The 18,572-nt window shown below is 43.2% G+C and overlaps 1 protein-coding gene across 1 annotated transcript in view; it reads left to right on the plus strand.

Moving 5' to 3' along the window:
* Positions 1–18,572, plus strand: part of TENM4 (teneurin transmembrane protein 4) — a 766,570-nt gene that overhangs the window by 541,196 nt on the left and 206,802 nt on the right. The window contains exon 9 of the mRNA XM_045020846.1: positions 15,702–15,872. Coding sequence (XP_044876781.1) covers positions 15,702–15,872 — 171 coding nt within the window. The remainder of the gene's footprint in view (positions 1–15,701; positions 15,873–18,572) is intronic.

Below are 18,572 nucleotides of genomic sequence, written 5' to 3' on the forward strand. Positions count from 1 at the left end.
TTGGAAGGCCTGATGTATATACCAGGACCTAGAAGATATTGGTAGGGAGAGGAAGCGGTCCCCCGAATAAGTGGTTTTGGGGAGGAGATCCCATCACTGATCTTTAAGTGTGTGAGGCCAGGAGCCTTGCAGAGGGGGCAGGGCAATGCTCCCATCTCACCCAACCAATTGAGATGAGCTTTAAAGAACCAGCATATATGCTACCTCCTCCTTGGTAGCAGGAGAAGACTGCCTGCTGAAATGAGCACTAATTAGGGGAAAAGAGCCACCTAAAAGAGAAGCAGGCTGAGGCTCTACAGCTGGCAAAATTACAGCCTACCTCCGAGGAGGAGAGGTGGGGACTCCTGGCCTAGGAATAGAGGTCTGAGTTACCAGCTCCATGAGGAGGGCTGTGTTTCGTGCCTTAAGGAGAGACAAAGTGACAGTTTGAAGTAGGAGGAGAATAGGGGATTCCTGTTCTGAGTGATCATTTGAACCATAACCCCAGCTCCAGGAAGAGGGTAGGGGTGACATTCTATGTAACTGACCAGAACTAATGTATCGACCCAGGGTGGGGTGACCGGCCGTAACTAACAAAGTGTGTTACACTTTATTGAAAAACGTATGCAATAAGGCATGAGGCAATGTAAGGATGGCAGAATCTGACCCTGAATGATTAGGGAGCAGAACTGATTTATTTTGGGAATGGCACATGATCTTCAAGTTAAAAATTAACAGCCCATCCCCCAATTACCAGCCTTTCTGACATACCTCTTTGCTTGACTTTGTCGTGCCCTGTACTAAAGCCCATCCACATTGCAATCAGAAACATGCTAACTACAACCCAATTTAAAGAGACGGTGGGAGCAGTGCATGGAAACCTGTTTAAAACATGGTAGTACATGGTACAGCTGGAGTATGGTGCATTGTCCACCTCGTACAGTTGTAGCATGGATGGTTTCAATATCCAATGAAAAGGGACACTTTATTTTTATCTTTTTAAAGAGTACCAGGAGGAATAATGCCCTTGCCTGTACTAAGGTTATTTCTCAAAAATTTCCCACTGTTGCTTACACTGGTTCTACCACAAGGTGGAGCAGAACCGTTGTTAGCAAAGGTGGGAAATATTAGAGAAATACACCTAGCGTGGTAGTGTAAAAAAGGCTTTTTGTGGCTCCTGACATTTTACTGCCCAGTAAAACACCTAAGCAGTGTTAGATTACCAGCGGTAAAAGATTGAATTGGCATTTTATTTATCTAGTGCTCATTCCACTGCTAACACTCAGGGAGCTGAACCAGTATTAGTAACCACAGGACATTTGGGGGAAATGAGGCTAGTGGGGGAAATGAGGCTAGTGTGGAAAAGGCCGGCATGGACCGCATCCCAGGACAACCCCATTGTAACTGGTTCCTCTGACACAGTTATTTTGTGGAGTAGATGGGACCAAAAGGATAGCCCAAATGGCCTCAAACACAATTATCTAAGCATGGATAGTTATTCACCTGTGTGAAACGCAGCCATTCTGATTTGCTACCATTTTACACCGTCACAGGTATAGATGATGACATCAGGTTCACGGCAGTGGAGAATCAGGTCTATAACAGTATGTCTACGCTATACCTAGGAGTGAGGCTCTAAACCTGGGTAGACAGGCTCACAGTAGCTTGGCTGTGGCTATCGTGTTAAAAATAGCAGTGTGGACAGGGCAGTTCAGGCAGCAGCTAAGGCTCTCAAGCTCGCCCAACCCCCTGTATCTGAGCTCAGATGGCTAGCCCCCATCTCCACCAGAGCTGCAATGTCCACAGTGTGGTTTTTACTATGCTAGGTTGGCTTGAACTAGCATAAGTCTCTCTACTTAGGCTGGGAGGCTCACTTCCGGCTGCAATGTAGACATACCCTAGATGTCCGTAAGTCACACCTGCTTGTAAGCGGTACAGGTAGCAACGAGCCTTTTGCCATCTCTCTGAAAATTGGCCCAAATTTGGCAAAATAATAAGCCTCTGAAAAATCTCTGGTCACAAATGTTCAGTAGAGACTTGTTCGAGTCTGGTAGCTAAAATCTTGGGAGATTCCACCTGCACTGACCATGCTCCATCCCCTCACAACGCCTGATGCTAATCAGACTGTGCCATTGCCACAAAGCAACTAAACATGCTCCATTTATGAATGGACTTCACATGCGGCATCTCCACAGAGTGCCTGAGAATGCTCCAACTTGGAGATGCAGGGGCTGAGCAGACTTTCCTTGCAATTGCTCCTCCTATCAGGATTCTTGTGGGAAAAATAATATATGATCATGTCATTAAAGACCGTTTTATCATGATGCATATGCACAAGGGCACCATATTAAAGTTGCACGGGCAATCTTAATTTTGACATTTTCTACCTTTTACATTCATGACTTTGCATCCTTTGCATTCTCTTAACATTGTTTTTGGGATGTAATTAACTAAAAAGGTGGCTGTGGGCCTCATTATAGAATGCTGTGGGTTGCATTTGGGTTTTTTCTGTCTGCTGGATTAGTCCTGAGGCTGGAATTAACAGATTGGCAGGTGTGTTAAATGTTGTTATTGAGAGAGCTTTTAGCACTGATCTGTACCATTCACTGAAGATTTATAGCTCCCTTGAGTCCTGTGCTGGATTTTGCCCAGGGTCTCTAGGGAGGTGGGGAAATTCCAGTGTCATTAATTGTGCTGTGTCATCCATTTAATCAGCTTTCCCAGATAGTACATTTGTATCAATTTGCCAAGTTTTTGCACAGAGAAGGTGGGGTATTCTGCCCAAATTAACTTTCACCATTAATAGCTTGTTTTTTTCAAGTTTGTTTGGAGAGAGATAAGAAAGTAAAATAAAGTGCACCTTCATCTCCTAAGTCTCCTTAAAACAATGAAGTGACCCCTTAAAACATCTACATAATGAAACCTTCACTTCCATGTGCTTAATGATAAGGCCAGAGGTAGGTTGGGAAGTCGGATACCTGGATGAAACACAAGGAGGAGGGTGCAAAAGGGAAGGCCTCCTTATTCATCCTGAGAAAGTAGGGCAATCAGCTAGTTATATTAGGTGCCTGTACACGAATGCAAGAAGCCTGGGAAACAAGCAGGGAGAACTGGAAGTCCTGGCACAGTAAAGGAACTGTGATGTGATTCGAATAACAGAGACTTGGTGGGGTAACTCACATGACTGGAGCACTGTCGTGGATGGGTATAAACCGTTCAGGAAGGACAGGCAGGGGAGAAACGGTGGAGGAGGTGCACTGTATATAAGAGAGCAGTATGCTTGCTCAAGCTCCGTATGAAACTGGAGAAAAGCCTGTTGAGAGTCTTTGGGTTAAGTTTAGAGGCGAGAGCAAAAAGGGCGATGTCATGGTGGGCGTCTGCTATAAACCACGACACCAGGAAGATGAGGTAGTCGAGGCTTTCTTCGGACAACTAACAAACATTTTCAGATCACAGGCTCTGGTTCTCATGGGGGACTTCAATCACTCTGACATCTCCTGGGAGAGCAATACAGCAATGCACAGACAGACCAGGAAGTTTCTGGAGAATGTTGGGGACAACTTCCTGGTGCTAGGGGGCTGGGGCACATGACTTATGAGGAGAGGGTGAGGGAACTGGGCTTATTTAGTCTGCAGAAGAGAAGAGTGAGGGGGGAATTGATAGCAGCCTTCAACTACCTAAAGGTGGGTTCCAAAGAGGATGGAGATTGGCTGTTCTCAGTGGTGGCAGATGACAGAACAAAAAGTAATGGTCTCAAGTTGAAGTGGAGGAGGTCTAGGTTGGATATTAGGAAAAACTTTTTCACTAGGAGGGTGGTGAAGCACTGGGATGGGTTACCTAGGGAGGTGGTGGAATCTCCATCCTTAGAGGTTTTTAAGGCCTGGCTTGACAAAGTCTTGGCTGGGTTGTGGTTGGTCCTGCTTTGAGCAGGGGATTGGACTAGATGACCTTGTGAGATCTATTCCAACCCTGATATTCTATGATTCTGTGGCAGAAAGGACTGGGTTTTAAGGCTCAGTATGTGAGTTACTGAGCACGTCATCCTGATTCAGTTAAGCACAAGAGTAGTTCTGTTGGAAGTCAGTGGAACTACTGACATTGTTAAAATTAAACATGTGCTTAAAGTCCTTTGCTGGAACAGAGGGACCAGCTTTTTGTTCTGTGATTGTACCGCATCTATCACAACCGTGACTGGGGCTGATAGCTGCTACCCCAATACAAATAATAAATAACAACTGCTGAACTGTAGCTGATTTAACTTGGTGAATTACATTCCTTCAGTGAGGGTTCAGCAATGATAGGTGCCTAATGAAATAGTATGTGTAAAATTATATCATGCGTAACAGGCTAACCCAGAATTTTAGTAGTTGCAAAGCCGAGTTGGAAGCCCCCTGTCTGTACTCATTTCTCTAATTGAAGTGAATACTCCAATGGGAAATTTCTATGGCTAATATTCTATACACAAATTAAAACACCATTTAGAGGTACGGTGGGACCATATTATAATTGACTTTGATTGTGAAGAAATCTCAGTAATATACATATTAATATGGCCTCTGTCATAAAGGGAATCTGGAAGGAAAAATATTATTTTACTAAGGAAGGCCTGAGCATGTATAACACCAAATTTACTAGCATCTGTGGGACTGGAATAAGCTGCACCAGTGCAGTAAGCTGCCTAACAGCAGCAAAATGTTGCTGAGGTTCATCTTTCGACTTCCTCTTCTGCTTTCTCATTGGTGCAAGTGTGGGGAGGAAATTATAGATTATACATAAGCAGACAGCTTCTTTGATAAGCCAGGGCGCCTTTACATATAAATCGTTTTTTTTTCATAGGTTGACACTTGAAAAGAGCCTCCTAAGGAAATGAATATAAATATGCTAAGCATTTAAAATGTATCTTGCCCCTCTGCGCAGGAAATGACAAGCCTGTGAGTGTGCCACACTAAAGCTGGTGGGGGCAGTGATCATCTATTAGCACTTCGAATGAACAGCCAATCACTTGAAATTCTTTGATCCCCAGGGTAATTAGGGAAACCTTGAATAGGAAGTGCTGACTCTGCGTTGAACAAACATTGAGTTTAACCACTTCATTTCATAGTATTTCTTTCTAGTCACTTCCTTGAAGCTTTCAAAGGGTGCTTCATCTGGAAGCTCTGTTGTAGCTTTTAAGAGCAATTGACAACTAATTGAAAATATAAAATATTCTGCTAAGAAGGAACTGTTACTATTTGCAGGCCATTTACTTGCACCTTGAAAGTCTCTACTGTAGCTTCAACACACAGGAAAGACACATCTTGTTTAGATAAAAAAGTTAAGTCAGAAGTCGTCAAAGTGTGATGAGTGTGGCAGATACATTCCTTGGGCACAATCAGTACAAGTGACCTCTTGGGGAGGTGGGTTGTGTTTTGTGGAAACAACATCTGGAGATGTTTCCAGAGAAGATCCAAAAATTCTGCTCTGATTTCTTGTTGAAATGGTGGCTTGGAGCCCCAACTCTTGCTTCTGGTCCTGCATAAGTTAAGGTTATCCCGGCCCCATGGCTGCTCACGTCTTTAATTTGGGTGAATGGTTCATACAAAGATCAAGTGCCAACAGGCAGTGCTCTATCATGATAGGAATGCAGGGCAGCTTCAACCAAGGTGGAGCCTCGTACCTAGGTCCTATCCCTTCTCTCATTAATATAGAGGTGTAGCCCTGTGTGGTGACAGGTACTTGTGTTGCATAGGTGCCGTCTTTATGAGTTGGCCCCCATCCACCCCAGACCCTGCCCCCACTCCTCCCCTTCCCCCAAGTCCCACCCCACCTCTTCCTGCCCCTGCTCTTCCCCCGCCCCATTCCGCTCCCTCCCCTGAGCGTACCCTGCTCTCACTCCTCCCCTCCTCCCCCCCCAGCGACTCCTGCATACCGCTGGACAACTGATCGCGACGGGCAGGAGGTGCTGGGAAGAAGATGGAGGAGCTGATCATCAGAGCTGCCAGTAGATGCTGAGCACCCACTATTTTTTTCCGTGGGTGCTTCATCCCCGGAGCACCAATGGAGTCAACACCTGTGCTGTGTTGTATTATATTCAGTACAGGATAGAACAAAACATGGAGGCATCACATCCTGGGAATTGACCTCACCATGCGTTTATATAAACCATGTGAGGAGCCATGATGTGCTGCATTTTATATGGGGCCCAGTCTTGCAGTTGCCACCCTTACTCCCTCTGGACACAGGCAGTGCCACGAGAGTCACTTGGCTCTTGAGCTTCTGGCATGTCGCCAGCACACCCCTCTGGGCAAAGTAGCATTTCCCCTGAGTAAAGTGTCAACAAGCACTCAGGAGAGATGTTTGTTTGCTTGCTTCCTTTAATGTCTGTTTTGCTGCTTTTATTCCCCTTAATCTTATAGGCCTTTTCCATGATTTATTGAAAGATTGACAAACTGAGTGATTATTTCACTCTGAAAGACTCCTTTTCATAACAACATTGAATGTCAGAAAAGTATGATTAATTCTGCAGCAGTCAATTCTTCCACTTCTTCAAAAATCATATAATTTCAGTGTAGAGAGAGACGGTTATTCAGATAATTACAGTCAAGTTTATCTCAGAGATAGGAGCGAAAGCAATAGATTTACTTGAGTCAAAATTAGCCTTGAGTAATTTACTGGTGGAATCCAAAGTATTTGAACTTTTTTTAAAAATACCAGTTCTCACTTGAAAGGTGTCGTTACTACAAAGGGCCAGCATGATGTTTGGCCCAAAGGCCAGAGAGTCTGAGGAGTACATTAGAAGAGGCTACATCCAGTTCACTTCCGGAGAAAAAGAGAGAGAGAAATGGGAGACAGAAGAAGAAAGAAGGATGGATACAAGGATTGTTCTGAAAGCCTTCCCCATTCCATGTTTGAGCCCCACATTTTTTCCTGTCTGTTGCCCGTCACTTCTCTTGCTCATTCCCTCCCTTACTTTTTTCTAGCATGTTCCATCCCTTAATGGTCTCATCCTCTCTCTCTCTCTCTCTCTCTCTGGCTCTTTGTTTCTTCATTCTGTTTCCTCTTTACTCATTGTTTTTGTCCTGACCCCCTGTTTCTTTTCTTCCTGTTCTTCTCTACTCCTTCCGCATGGGCTGCTCCTGGGGGAAGAGAGTCCTAGCTTTCGAAAAGTGCTCCTTTCTCATGTGCTTTGGCTGAGCTGTTATTAAGCCCAAGAGGTGCTCCATAGAAGAGGAAGGAATTGCTGTGCTGAGTGGGCCCAGGGGAGGCACTTCCAAAGCCTTTGCTGTTAGTGTTCCAACAGAGAAGAAAAAGGAGATGGAAAGCTTCGTTTTACCAAAGCTTGCATGTGCGCTCTCTCTATTTCCCTGTTTAACATAAGAGCGGCCATACTGAACCAGACCAAAGGTCCATCTAGCCCAGTATCCTGTCTTTTGACAATGGCCAGTGCCAGATGCTTCAGAGGAAATGAAAAGAACAGGGCAATTATCAGGTGATTCATCCCCTGTCATCCACTCCTAGGAGGTTTCAGAACACCCAGAGTGTGGGGTTGCATCCCTGACCATCTTGGCTAATAGCCACTGGTTGACCTATCCTCCATGAACTTATCTAGTTCTTTTTTGTACCCCGTTATATTTTTGGCCTTCACAACATCCCCTGGCAATGAGTTCCACAGGTTGACTGTGCATTGTGTGAAATAGTACTTCCTTTTATATATTTTAAACCTCTTGGCTATTCGTTTAATTGGGTGATCCCTGTGTTATGGTGAGAAAGGGTAAATAACACTTCCTTATTTACTTTCTTCACACCATTCTTGTTTTTATAGACCTCTATCATATCCATGGATTTATATAGTGGCATTATGATATTTTCTGTTTTATTATCTATCCCTTTCCTAATGGTTTCTAACATATATGAGCTTTTTTGACTGCTTCTGTACATTGAGCAGATGTTTTCAGAGAACTGTCCAAGATGATTTCAAGATCTCTTTCTTGAGTGATAACAGCTAATTTAGATCTCTTCATTTTGTATGCATAGTTGAGATTATGTTTTCCAATGTGCATTGCTTTGCATTTATCAACACTGAATTTCATCTGCCATTTTTGTTGCCCAGTCACTCAGTTTGTAACTCCCTTTGTAACTGTTCGCGGTCAGCTTTGGACTTAACAATCTTGAGTAATTTAGTATCATCTGAAAAGTTTGCCACTTCACTGTTTACCCCACTTCCCCAATCATTTATGAATGTATTGAACAGCACTGGTCTCAGTACAGATCCCAGGGGGATCCCACTACTTATATCTCTCCAGTGTGAAAACTGATCATTTATTCCTACCCTTTGTTTCCTCTCTTTTAAACAGTTAGTTATTCATCCTTGAGAGGACCTTCCCTCTTATTCGCTGACTGCCTACTTTGCTCAAAAGAGACAAGGTGGGTGAGGTAATATCTTGTATTCGATCTACTTCTGTTTGAGAGAGAGAAAAGCTTTTGAGCTACACAGAGCTCTTCCTCAGTGCCTCACTCACCCCGAGGACTGACATGGCTACAACACTGCATATTTTGCTTAAGAGCCTTTGTCAAAAGCTTTCTGAAAGTCCAAATACACTGTAACCACTGGATCACCCGTGTCCACATGTTTGTTGACTCCTTCAAAAAATTCTAATAGTTTGGTGTGGCATGATTTTTCTTTACAGAAGCCGTGTTGACTTTTCCCAAACAAATTATGTTCATCTATGTATCTGATAATTCTTTTCTTTACTTCTTTAAATGCTACTGTGGTCAGTTGCTTTGGTATTTCCCCACCTACAAGGATGTTAAATTTAATTATATTATGGTTGCTATTACGAAGCAGTTCAGCTATATTCTGCTATTCGACCAGATCCCGTGCTCCACTTAGGACTAAACCAAGAATTGGCTCGCCTCTTGTGGGTTCCACAACTAGCTGTTCCAAGAAGCAGTCATTTGTGGTGTCCAGAAATTTTATCTCTGCATCCTGTCCTGAGATGACATGTATCCATTTAATATGAGGAGAGTTGAAATCTCCATTATTATTAGGTTTTCTGTTTTAACAGCCTCTCTAATCTCTCTGAGCATTTCACAGTGTCACCATCCTGATCGGGTGGTCGGTAGCATATTCCTACTGCTTTACTCTTTATTATTCAAGCATGGAATTTCTATCCATGGAGATTCGATGGTACAGTTGGATTCATTTAAGATTTTGAATCTATGCTTTCTTTCACATATAGTGCCACTCCTCCACCAGCCTAACCTACTCCATCATTCCTATGTATTTGGCTCAGGTAAAGTGTATTTACCTCTTGACATGTAAGGCAGAATACAAATGCAGAGCATTTGACTGGAGTTTTCAAGGGTGCTATGGGAATTAGGCATCCAAATCCCATTGGATTTCAGTGGGAATTGGGTGCCTAACACTCTTACCCTCCTTTGAAAATCCAGGCCATTGTTTCTCTTGCTATTATCATTAGTATTTATTCATTGTTCCAATTGTTGCCCTTATATAAATCCATGGTACGCCCACATCTCGAATACTGTGTACAGATGTGGTCTCCTCACCTCAAAAAAGATATTCTAGCACTAGAAAAGGTTCAGAAAAGGGCAACAAAAATGATTAGGGGTTTAGAGAGGGTCCCATATGAGGAAAGATTAAAGAGGCTAGGACTCTTCAGCTTGGAAAAGAGAAGACTAAGGGGGGACATGATAGAGGTATATAAAATCATGAGTGATGTTGAGAAAGTGGATAAGGAAAAGTTATTTACTTATTCCCATAATACAAGAACTAGGGGTCACCAAATGAAATTAATAGGCAGCAGGTTTAAAACAAATAAAAGGAAGTTCTTCTTCACGCAGCGCACAGTCAACTTGTGGAACTCCTTACCTGAGGAGGTTGTGAAGGCTAGGACTATAACAATGTTTAAAAGGGGACTGGATAAATTCATGGTGGCTAAGTCCATAAATGGCTATTAGCCAGAATGGGTAAGAATGGTGTCCCTAGCCTCTGTTCGTCAGAGGATGGAGATGGATGGCAGGAGAGAGATCACTTGATCATTGCCTGTTAGATTCACTCCCTCTGGGGCACCTGGCATTGGCCACTGTCGGTAGACAGATACTGGGCTAGATGGACCTTTGGTCTGACCCGGTACGGCCTCTCTTATGTTCTTATGTTCTTATGATCCTCTGTATATTCTGAGAAATGCTTTTTTAATCATTCAGGGCCAAATCGTGAAATAGTTGTAATTGGCTTCGGTGAGAGTTTTCTCTGAGTAAGGAAACAGGGAGGCATGGCCTGAGTCTGACCTTCAGAGAACTGTGCAGGAAGTAGCGCGAGATTGTGAGCCTACCGTGTAAATGCATTTTGCAAGTCCCCCTTTAAACACAATGGAAAGCAGCTGGTGTCTTCAGCCATAGCCTTTCAATTGGGCCTTAATTTCAAACATCGTAATTGATTGGTTTGGTTATTTATTACACTTACCTTGCCAGCTTGGGCAAGTCAACAATCTAATAAAGGGCAGCAGTGTGTTTTTCATGACTGCGGTGGTTTCTGGGGTCTCTTACGCTTCACTAAACATGTCTTGTCTTTTCTTCTCCCTGTAATCTATCACAATCATCTGCCTCTTTCTGCTAACTTGCTCACTCCATCAACCTGTCCCAAGAGATGTCCATTTTGTTGACCATGTGAATTACTATCCTTTTTTGTCTTTTTTTATCTTAAATGTTATTCCAGGTTCTCTTTTCTCTATTCTGCTGAGCAAGATTTTTTGACTGCTTTGTTTTGCTGTGTCATAAGACAATGGCTGTAATGGAAACATATCCATAAGACCGTGCCTTTTAAAAGCAAACTTTGAACCCCTTTACCACATTCTTAGCCTTTATAACAACAGAGAATGAAGCTCACAGCCATAGAGAAAAGCAATGTAATAGGAATAATGCCATGCAGAAAAGGGATGCTATTGCGTAACATAAAAATTATGAGCCGGCGTCTTCAGTTCCACCAACATTGTGCTTCATTTTAAAGGTAGCATTTTTCAACTATGAGAAATAAAAGGACACCACCTGAAGGTTCATGCTACTGGTCTCTCTTAAATGAATGTAACGTTAGTGCCTATGAGCCCACAGACACATCACCGCTGTATTTTGGCATTAATTGGCACTCTTCCTGGCATAGTCAGCCGAGTAGCGAAGGCTTGAAAGCTCCTTGCCACCTAGAGCTACCCCTTCAGAACACAGAATAGAATCATGGAATATCAGGGTTGGAAGGGACCTCAGGAGGTCGTCTAGTCCAACCCCCTGCTCAAAGCAGGACCAATCCCCAACTAAATCATAGGGTTCAGCAGTGTTGAGGCTTGCTGTGGATGCGGTGATAAAGAAGCTTGCCCTGCTACTGTCTGTGTGCTGTTATCCGTGGATTTCAGCATCCAGGCAACTTTCACCAGCACTTATTTAATTTAAAATTAGAGGATTTGATTTTAAAACTCAAGCATAGTGGGCCATCTGCCTCGCTGGTGTGTGTTGATCTATGGCGGTGGGGTTGATTTGGTCCAATGAGCACGTACACTGTATTCCCCCTCCCCACTAGTATTTCAATTCCAAGAAAAAACAGAAGAGTTTTTTAAACTATGCAAAATGTAACCAAAGCTTCCCAAAAGCACATGCCACATGGCTTCCTACGTGGTGGAAGCTACATGCTAGTGCACTGAATGGTACATTTTAATGACTGTTAATTGCACTGTGCTCTTTTAATACCCAGGAGCCTTCGGTATTAGAGCATCTATTGAACATCCCATTTGGGGGGAGAGGGAAATTGTCAAGATGGAACGTTCACTGTGAGAGCCACATCTCGCATCTTGCTGAGCAGAAAAAAGCCAGAGAAAATGTCAACCATGGGTTCAGATTGACCTGGAGACTAAGAACATCAGGAGTCTCAGCATCTTTTACGGCTTCACTTTGCTTTTAGGAACCATTAACATTTCAAAGCGTATGATTGTGTCTGTTGTCCATGGTTCCAAGACCCCATTCTTTACCCGTTTTTTTACTCAGAAGGCCTTTGCATCAATTTAGTGAACAACAAGATTGAATTTCCTTTCTTTGTGCTGCTCTCAAAACATTTAAACAACAGTGTGCATCAACAGTTATAAATATCCCACTGAGATTTACAGACCTAAAACATCCATTGCTGTTATTACTTGACATTTCAGCAAGAAGGTGGCCTTTATGGGAGAGCAAATGAGAGGCGGAATCTTCTTCCAACATCATAAAGTTTTGGTATTTGTAAAATAGTAATAATAATCGCATAATCACGTGGTGAGATATTATGGTTTTATGAGAAAGGACTCGAATCGAAGCCAGTTTCCAAAGCAAACACAGATTTTCAGTTTTGGTTTCAAGTAGAGTCTTATGGTTGGTGCCTGTTTTATGCAGAAATTGCGTTATATCTACCCATCTCATGGGTTTGTATATCTGTCCTGTCCAGATATTTATACTGCACTCAACTGTATTGTATTAGAAAGCCCCAGGATAAGCGGAATGGACCACTGCCAATCTTTTGTGCTTACTCAGGCACTCTTACTCCACCCAAGTACTCAAAAGGCTAGTATAATAATAATTACTTGTTAACACTTTTTAATTTCATTAGCACTTAAAACACCTGTATATAATCTTCCCATGTCATCTGTGAGGTGCAGGGATCAGCATGAGCCAACAGCTACCGCAGATATTTCATATTTTATTTGAGGGGAAATCTGTGTTAACTAATGGCAAAAGCTGACTTTTTAATGAAAGCCTCTATAACAACTCTTCATTTCTAACAGACTTTCCAGCCAAGGACCTACTTTACGAACATGCATGAACTAGGCTTTGTAACATCTATATGAGGCAGATAAACGTTAATAGCCCCCTTTCATAGATGGGGAAACTAGAGAATTCTTTCCCAGGTGTCGGGCTCGTGGGTCTTGCCCACTTGCTCAGGGTCTAACAGATCACACAGTATTTTGGGTCGGGAAGGAATTTTCCCCCTGATCAGATTGGCAGAGACATAAGAAATAAGAATGGCCATACTGGATCAGACCAAAGGTCCATCTAGCCCAGTATCCTGTCTTCCGACAGTAGCCAATGCCAGGTGCCCCAAAGGGAATGAACAGAACAGGTAATCATCAAGTGATCCATTCCCTGGGGGGGTTTCATCTTCCTCTGCAGCATGGGGCATGGGTCACTTGCAAGTTTAAACTAGTGTAAATGGTGGATTCTTCTTCGAGTGAGGCTCCCTATTGTATTCCACGGAGGGTTATACACATGACTCTCTGTAACTTGAAGACTTTAAACCATGATTTGAGGACCTCAGTAACTCAGCCAGAGGTTAGCAGGTCTGTTACAGGAGTAGGTGGGTAAAGTTCTGTGACCTGCAATGTGCAGGAGGTCAAACTAGATGATCATGATGGTCCCTTCTCTCCTTAAAGCTTGTGCGTCTATAAGGCATTAAATAACCTGCTGACTTGCCCAGGGAGACACAAAAAATCAATGTGCAAGGAAGCCTCAGCAGTTCCTGGCTTCCAGTCAGTCGCTCATGTTTGTAGAACAAGGTATTCTGCTTCCATAATCTTTTCAATGTGCCCAAAACAATGCTCGCGTCTTCATTTTAGCTTTCTCACAATTATTATCCACAATAAATAAATGCGTACTGGGGGACAGCGAGAGAGAAGGAAATAATGACCCTTAAGTGTAACTTAACTAGTAGGCATTCAAATACTGTGGCAATACGCATGGTATAAGGCAGGAAGGATGGTCTACTCAAGCGAGCACTAGACTTGTACTTAGATCTATGTTCAGTTCCCCACTCGGCCGCAGATGACCTATGTGAACTTGGGCAAATCACTTCATCTACACTGTGCCTCAATTCCTCATCTATGAAATGAGGATAATACTTTCCTACCTCATGCAATGTTGTGAGGATAAAATCCACTAATGATTCTGAGGTGCTCAGATACTATGATGATGAGGGCCATGGAAGTACATAAATGCATAATGGATAAGAAGATTGATATCTAAGGCTCTCTGAAAGTTCTTGTCGTCCATACTTGGGCTGCTTGATTTTTTTTATCGTACCCTCATGTAGCATTTCTGGAGAAACCCAGGTGCCCCCTTCAAATCAAAACCACATGCCAGTCTATGCTAAGTTCCCTGTTTGAATTGACAGCTATATCTGCAGCTTTCCTGTTGTTAGTAAAGTTGTATATGTGCCTGCTTAAAAATGTCCTGGTTTTGAACATATCCCTGAGAGTCTCTCCTATCTGATAGGGAGTTTATGTGAGTTTTTCTTTCTTAATAGATTAATTAGGGTTTTGATAACAAATCCAGCCCCTGTTTACATGGTAAAGTGGGAATCCTAATTTCAATCAGCTTAGTTATCTTCCATTACCTGTTAGTGTACGACACTCCTGTTCGTGCTAGTAGATGTCCTAATTGATTATGAAATAGAAACAAGTGCTAATTTTGCTATGTATGTCCAAACTACCTATTTTAAAAGAACCATTCAGATACCTTTTCAAGCCACTTGAAATGGATCCTTTCCGATGTAAAGACTTAACTAAACCCAGCACTCATCATTGGGATGTTTGACAAACTTTGACGTATTTTTATAAATAAAATGACATCTATAGGCCGTGAAAATGTGCTGTTCTCATCCTCTTTGTTTATGTTAAATAGCTCTGATGTTAATATCACTGTACAGTTTCTTGGAGAAACTATTTTGTGAAATAGGAGTCGCTCCCTTAATAGAAAAATGTCATTACAAGTGCATTGAATATCGGATCATTTCGCCATTGAGTGCCTGAAGGTAAACTGGATGGTGATTAAATATGAAATGTTTATGTTGGGGAGGAAAGGAATGATACAGGAAGCCACATTGTTTTCCTTCATGTTTTCAGGGGGCACGTCTTAATTGCATAAGCATGCTTCTCTCCATACCCGTGTTTGCTTTTTAAGTGTTCTATCATATTCCTTAACTTTACTCGCCTTTCTGTGATTTCATGGAACAGATTCATACACTGGATGGCCTTGTGCAATCCCAGAAACCTACAACAAGCTGTGTCCTGGACTCATGCAAATCCAATTGGTGTTACTCACTTTTAACCCCCCAGGATGATTAGCAGAAAGCTGGAATTGTACCAGCGAGAGCTCGGTCACATGAATTTGCACTCAATCCACATACAACTAAGACCATAACAATAACAGAATGAATTATATGTGGCAGACCTCTAAGCCACTTACTCAGTCCTTACTCAGGCAAAATTCCCACTGTCTCTCCCTGTATAAGGACTGGATAAAAAATGATTAAGGGCCTGGACAATAGCTTGTGAATACAACAATGCACAGCAAAGGCTCAGTTTCTCTGGATATATTGGTGCATATAACATTGACTTCTTCTTAAGTGTTATCCCTAAAACTGCTCACTGAATTTTCCTCCCAACTTCAGGTGTATTCTGGGACCTGGGGTCCAATTCTCTTGGCATAAATCAGGAGCAATTCCATTGAAGTAAACAGTGCTAGGCTAGTGTGAAACTAGTGTGAGAGGGGAACCAGGCCAAAGAAATGGTCATGTTCTTGATGTTATTGCAGAACCAGTGTGGGCTGTCAAATAACATAGTATAAAGCAGTAGGGTGATAGTCTACAAAGTGCCCCTACAGTTATGAAGCTCTTCCCAGCAGAAAAAGATGACTTTTCTCATTGCTCACTACAGCCATGCACCTGTTTGGCCTAAACTGGCACCTGCAGCCGATGGAAGGGCAGATGTATGAGATCACGGAAGACACAGCCAGCAGTTGGCCAGTGCCAACGGACGTCTCCTTATATCCCTCGGGGGGCACAGGGTTAGAGTTACCTGACAGGAAAGGCAAAGGATCCAGTGAAGGTATGGTTGGTGTGTTTCCATGTTGTGAGTCCTCTGTGTCTGCCTCCAAACTCCAGCCATCCAGTCTCATACTCCATCACCCCCATACTGCCTTTCCTGCAGCACCATAGTCTGGTGCTTTTCCAGTCTTTCATGTCTAGAGCTAGTCATCAGTCATGTTTCCAAATGTCACATCCTTTTAATGTCCATTAACATGGTGATAAGGTGTATGTCCTCAAGCAAACCTAAGAGGCCATTCACAAGGAGGGGATATTGGCACCACATCTCGTATGGGTACAGTATTCCACCACAAAAGCCCTGCTTCATGTCATCTATGGGCTATATTCCTGAGAAACCATGCTCATGTCTTAAGAACTAAAGTGATGGCTTGAGGATTGTCACTGTGTTTTCTCTACAGCAATACAACAGTGCTTATCCTAGTATTTCTTTTGGTTACTAGATGGCATTGTTGTGAGAACCAAAATATTTGTTAAAAGTTGTTGGCATTGCAAGCTTTGGCATTGTGAAGATGGCCATGTACCCTCAAGGACAGCCAGATGAAGGGCCTAATCCTGCAAAGTCTGCATGGTGCTGACCGCCTTCAATTCCTACCGAAGTTAGAGGCGCTGAGCCTACTCAGAACCATGCAGAATCAGGGTCTAATTTAAAAAACAATACACTATTCCACAAGCAAGCAAGGGTTTTGCAACTTTAATTGTGTTTTCAGTGGAGAACATCAGTGCCAGAAATACCTACGGGGCTGCAAAGCACAGGGTTGTCATCACTCTAAGATTCACATAGGGGAGATGAAGAAATGAGGAATTCAGCTTTCAGTTTAATAAAGCTCTTTATGCTTCACCATCTTTTCTTCGTATTTAAGTGACTGTGAGATCAAAAATCTCTCATTCCAGTAGAATTATAGTTATTGGCTGGTTTTAGTGAAGTTGTAGTTGAGGGGAGAAGGGGTGTTGGATAAGAGGCGAGCAATGTGGGCCTGATCCAAAGCCCACTGAAATCGATGGAAATCTTTCCACTGGTTTCAATGGGCTTGGGATCAGGCCTTATATAAGTAAGCTTATTTGGTGTCAGTTAATTACAGCATTTTTACTTAATGGGATTATCTGTCTTTATTAATGCAAAGGAAGGCCATAGTTACATATTCCTTAAAAGCAACATAGTTACTAATGACTGGTCAGTGTCAAGTGAAATTATTACAGTGTAAATCAATTAATCCAGAACTGTAGGACCCTGGACAAAGCTTGCTAAACAATGTAGTAAACTACAGAATGTTTCTGCATTCAAAAAGGCCTCACGATAAAGCTTATTTTTCTTTCGTCTTCTGTTTAAATTGCTATGTTTAAATCCCTATATATTGCATTTGATCTCTGCCTTCCCTATTCAAAGATCAAAATGAAAATAAAAATGATATATCTAATAATCAAAGGGCTTTCCTCAATTTTCTCTCAGTCCTTCTCAGGCTAACCCCCTCTGAAATCAAAAGGAGTTTTGTCTGAATAGGAGCGTGGATCTCTCTTTCTCTCTCTGTCTGTATATACATACATGCATATGTATACGCTCACACAGTCTGTCAGCTTTTCTGACAAACCCTCTTTGCACTGGGTAGCTTTGCTTAGAGTGGGGTCTCTGGAGACTACTTTAGGTAGAGAGCTGTGCAGAGCCTCAGCATGATCTTCTTGCATGTCTTGTGCAGGGGCGGCTCCAGGCACCAGCGCGCCAAGCGCATGCCTGGGGCAGCAAGCCGCGGGGGGCGCTCTGCCGGTCGCCGCGAGGGCGGCAGGCAGGCTGCCTTCGGCGGCTTGCCTGCGGATGGGCCGCTGGTCCTGCGGCTTCGGCGGACCTCCCACAGGCGTGCCTGCAGAGGGTCCGCTGGTCCCACGGCTTCGGCGGACCTCCCACAGGCGTGCCTGCAGAGGGTCCGCTGGTCCCACGGCTTCGGCGGACCTCCCACAGGCGTGCCTGCAGAGGGTCCGCTGGTCCCACGGCTTCGGCGGACCTCCCACAGGCGTGCCTGCAGAGGGTCCGCTGAAGCCGCGGGACCAGCGGACCCTCCGCAGGTAAGCCGCCGAAGGCAGCCTGCCTGCCGTGCTTGGGGCGGCAAAATGCCTAGAACCGCCCCTGGTCTTGGGGAACCTGTGGTCATGTGGGCGTGATCTGCTCCTGATTAAAAATGAAATAAAGATCTTGGTATGTGTCTCTAGAGGAGTGAGTGTCCACCATTGAAATGCAACTACCTCTGCAGGGTGGTAACATGGTAGCCAGTCTGTGCTTACACAACATCTTTTCTAAGTAAGAATGTATATCATTGGAAATATGAAAATTGACTTAAAAGTATCCTCAAAGAGACCACCTTTTCTATGGTGGAATTGGCCAGTTGGGGCTCACATTTCCTTAGTGCTGAAATGAATTTGGTATTGCTAGCTGTAGGCAGTTACCAGCTCTAGTCTGCCTCCAGTCCAGCAAAGCACTTTAGCATGTGCTTAAGTGCATCCCTATTCAGCAAATTTAAGCTTCTGCTTAAGTGCCATTGAAGTCAGTGACGTATAAGCATGTACAAAAGGCTTTGATAGATCAGGGTGTTTTATTGAATCAAAGCCTATATCAGAACTAAAATTAAACTCAGTTGGGCCCAGAAATGAAACAGTTCATTTTGATAACCGAATTAATTAGGAATAGTTGCTAAGGAAACTAAAGTGTTGCATG

The sequence above is a fragment of the Mauremys mutica genome, chromosome 1 (genome assembly GCF_020497125.1).
Source record: "Mauremys mutica isolate MM-2020 ecotype Southern chromosome 1, ASM2049712v1, whole genome shotgun sequence".
Taxonomy (NCBI): Eukaryota; Metazoa; Chordata; order Testudines; family Geoemydidae; genus Mauremys; species Mauremys mutica.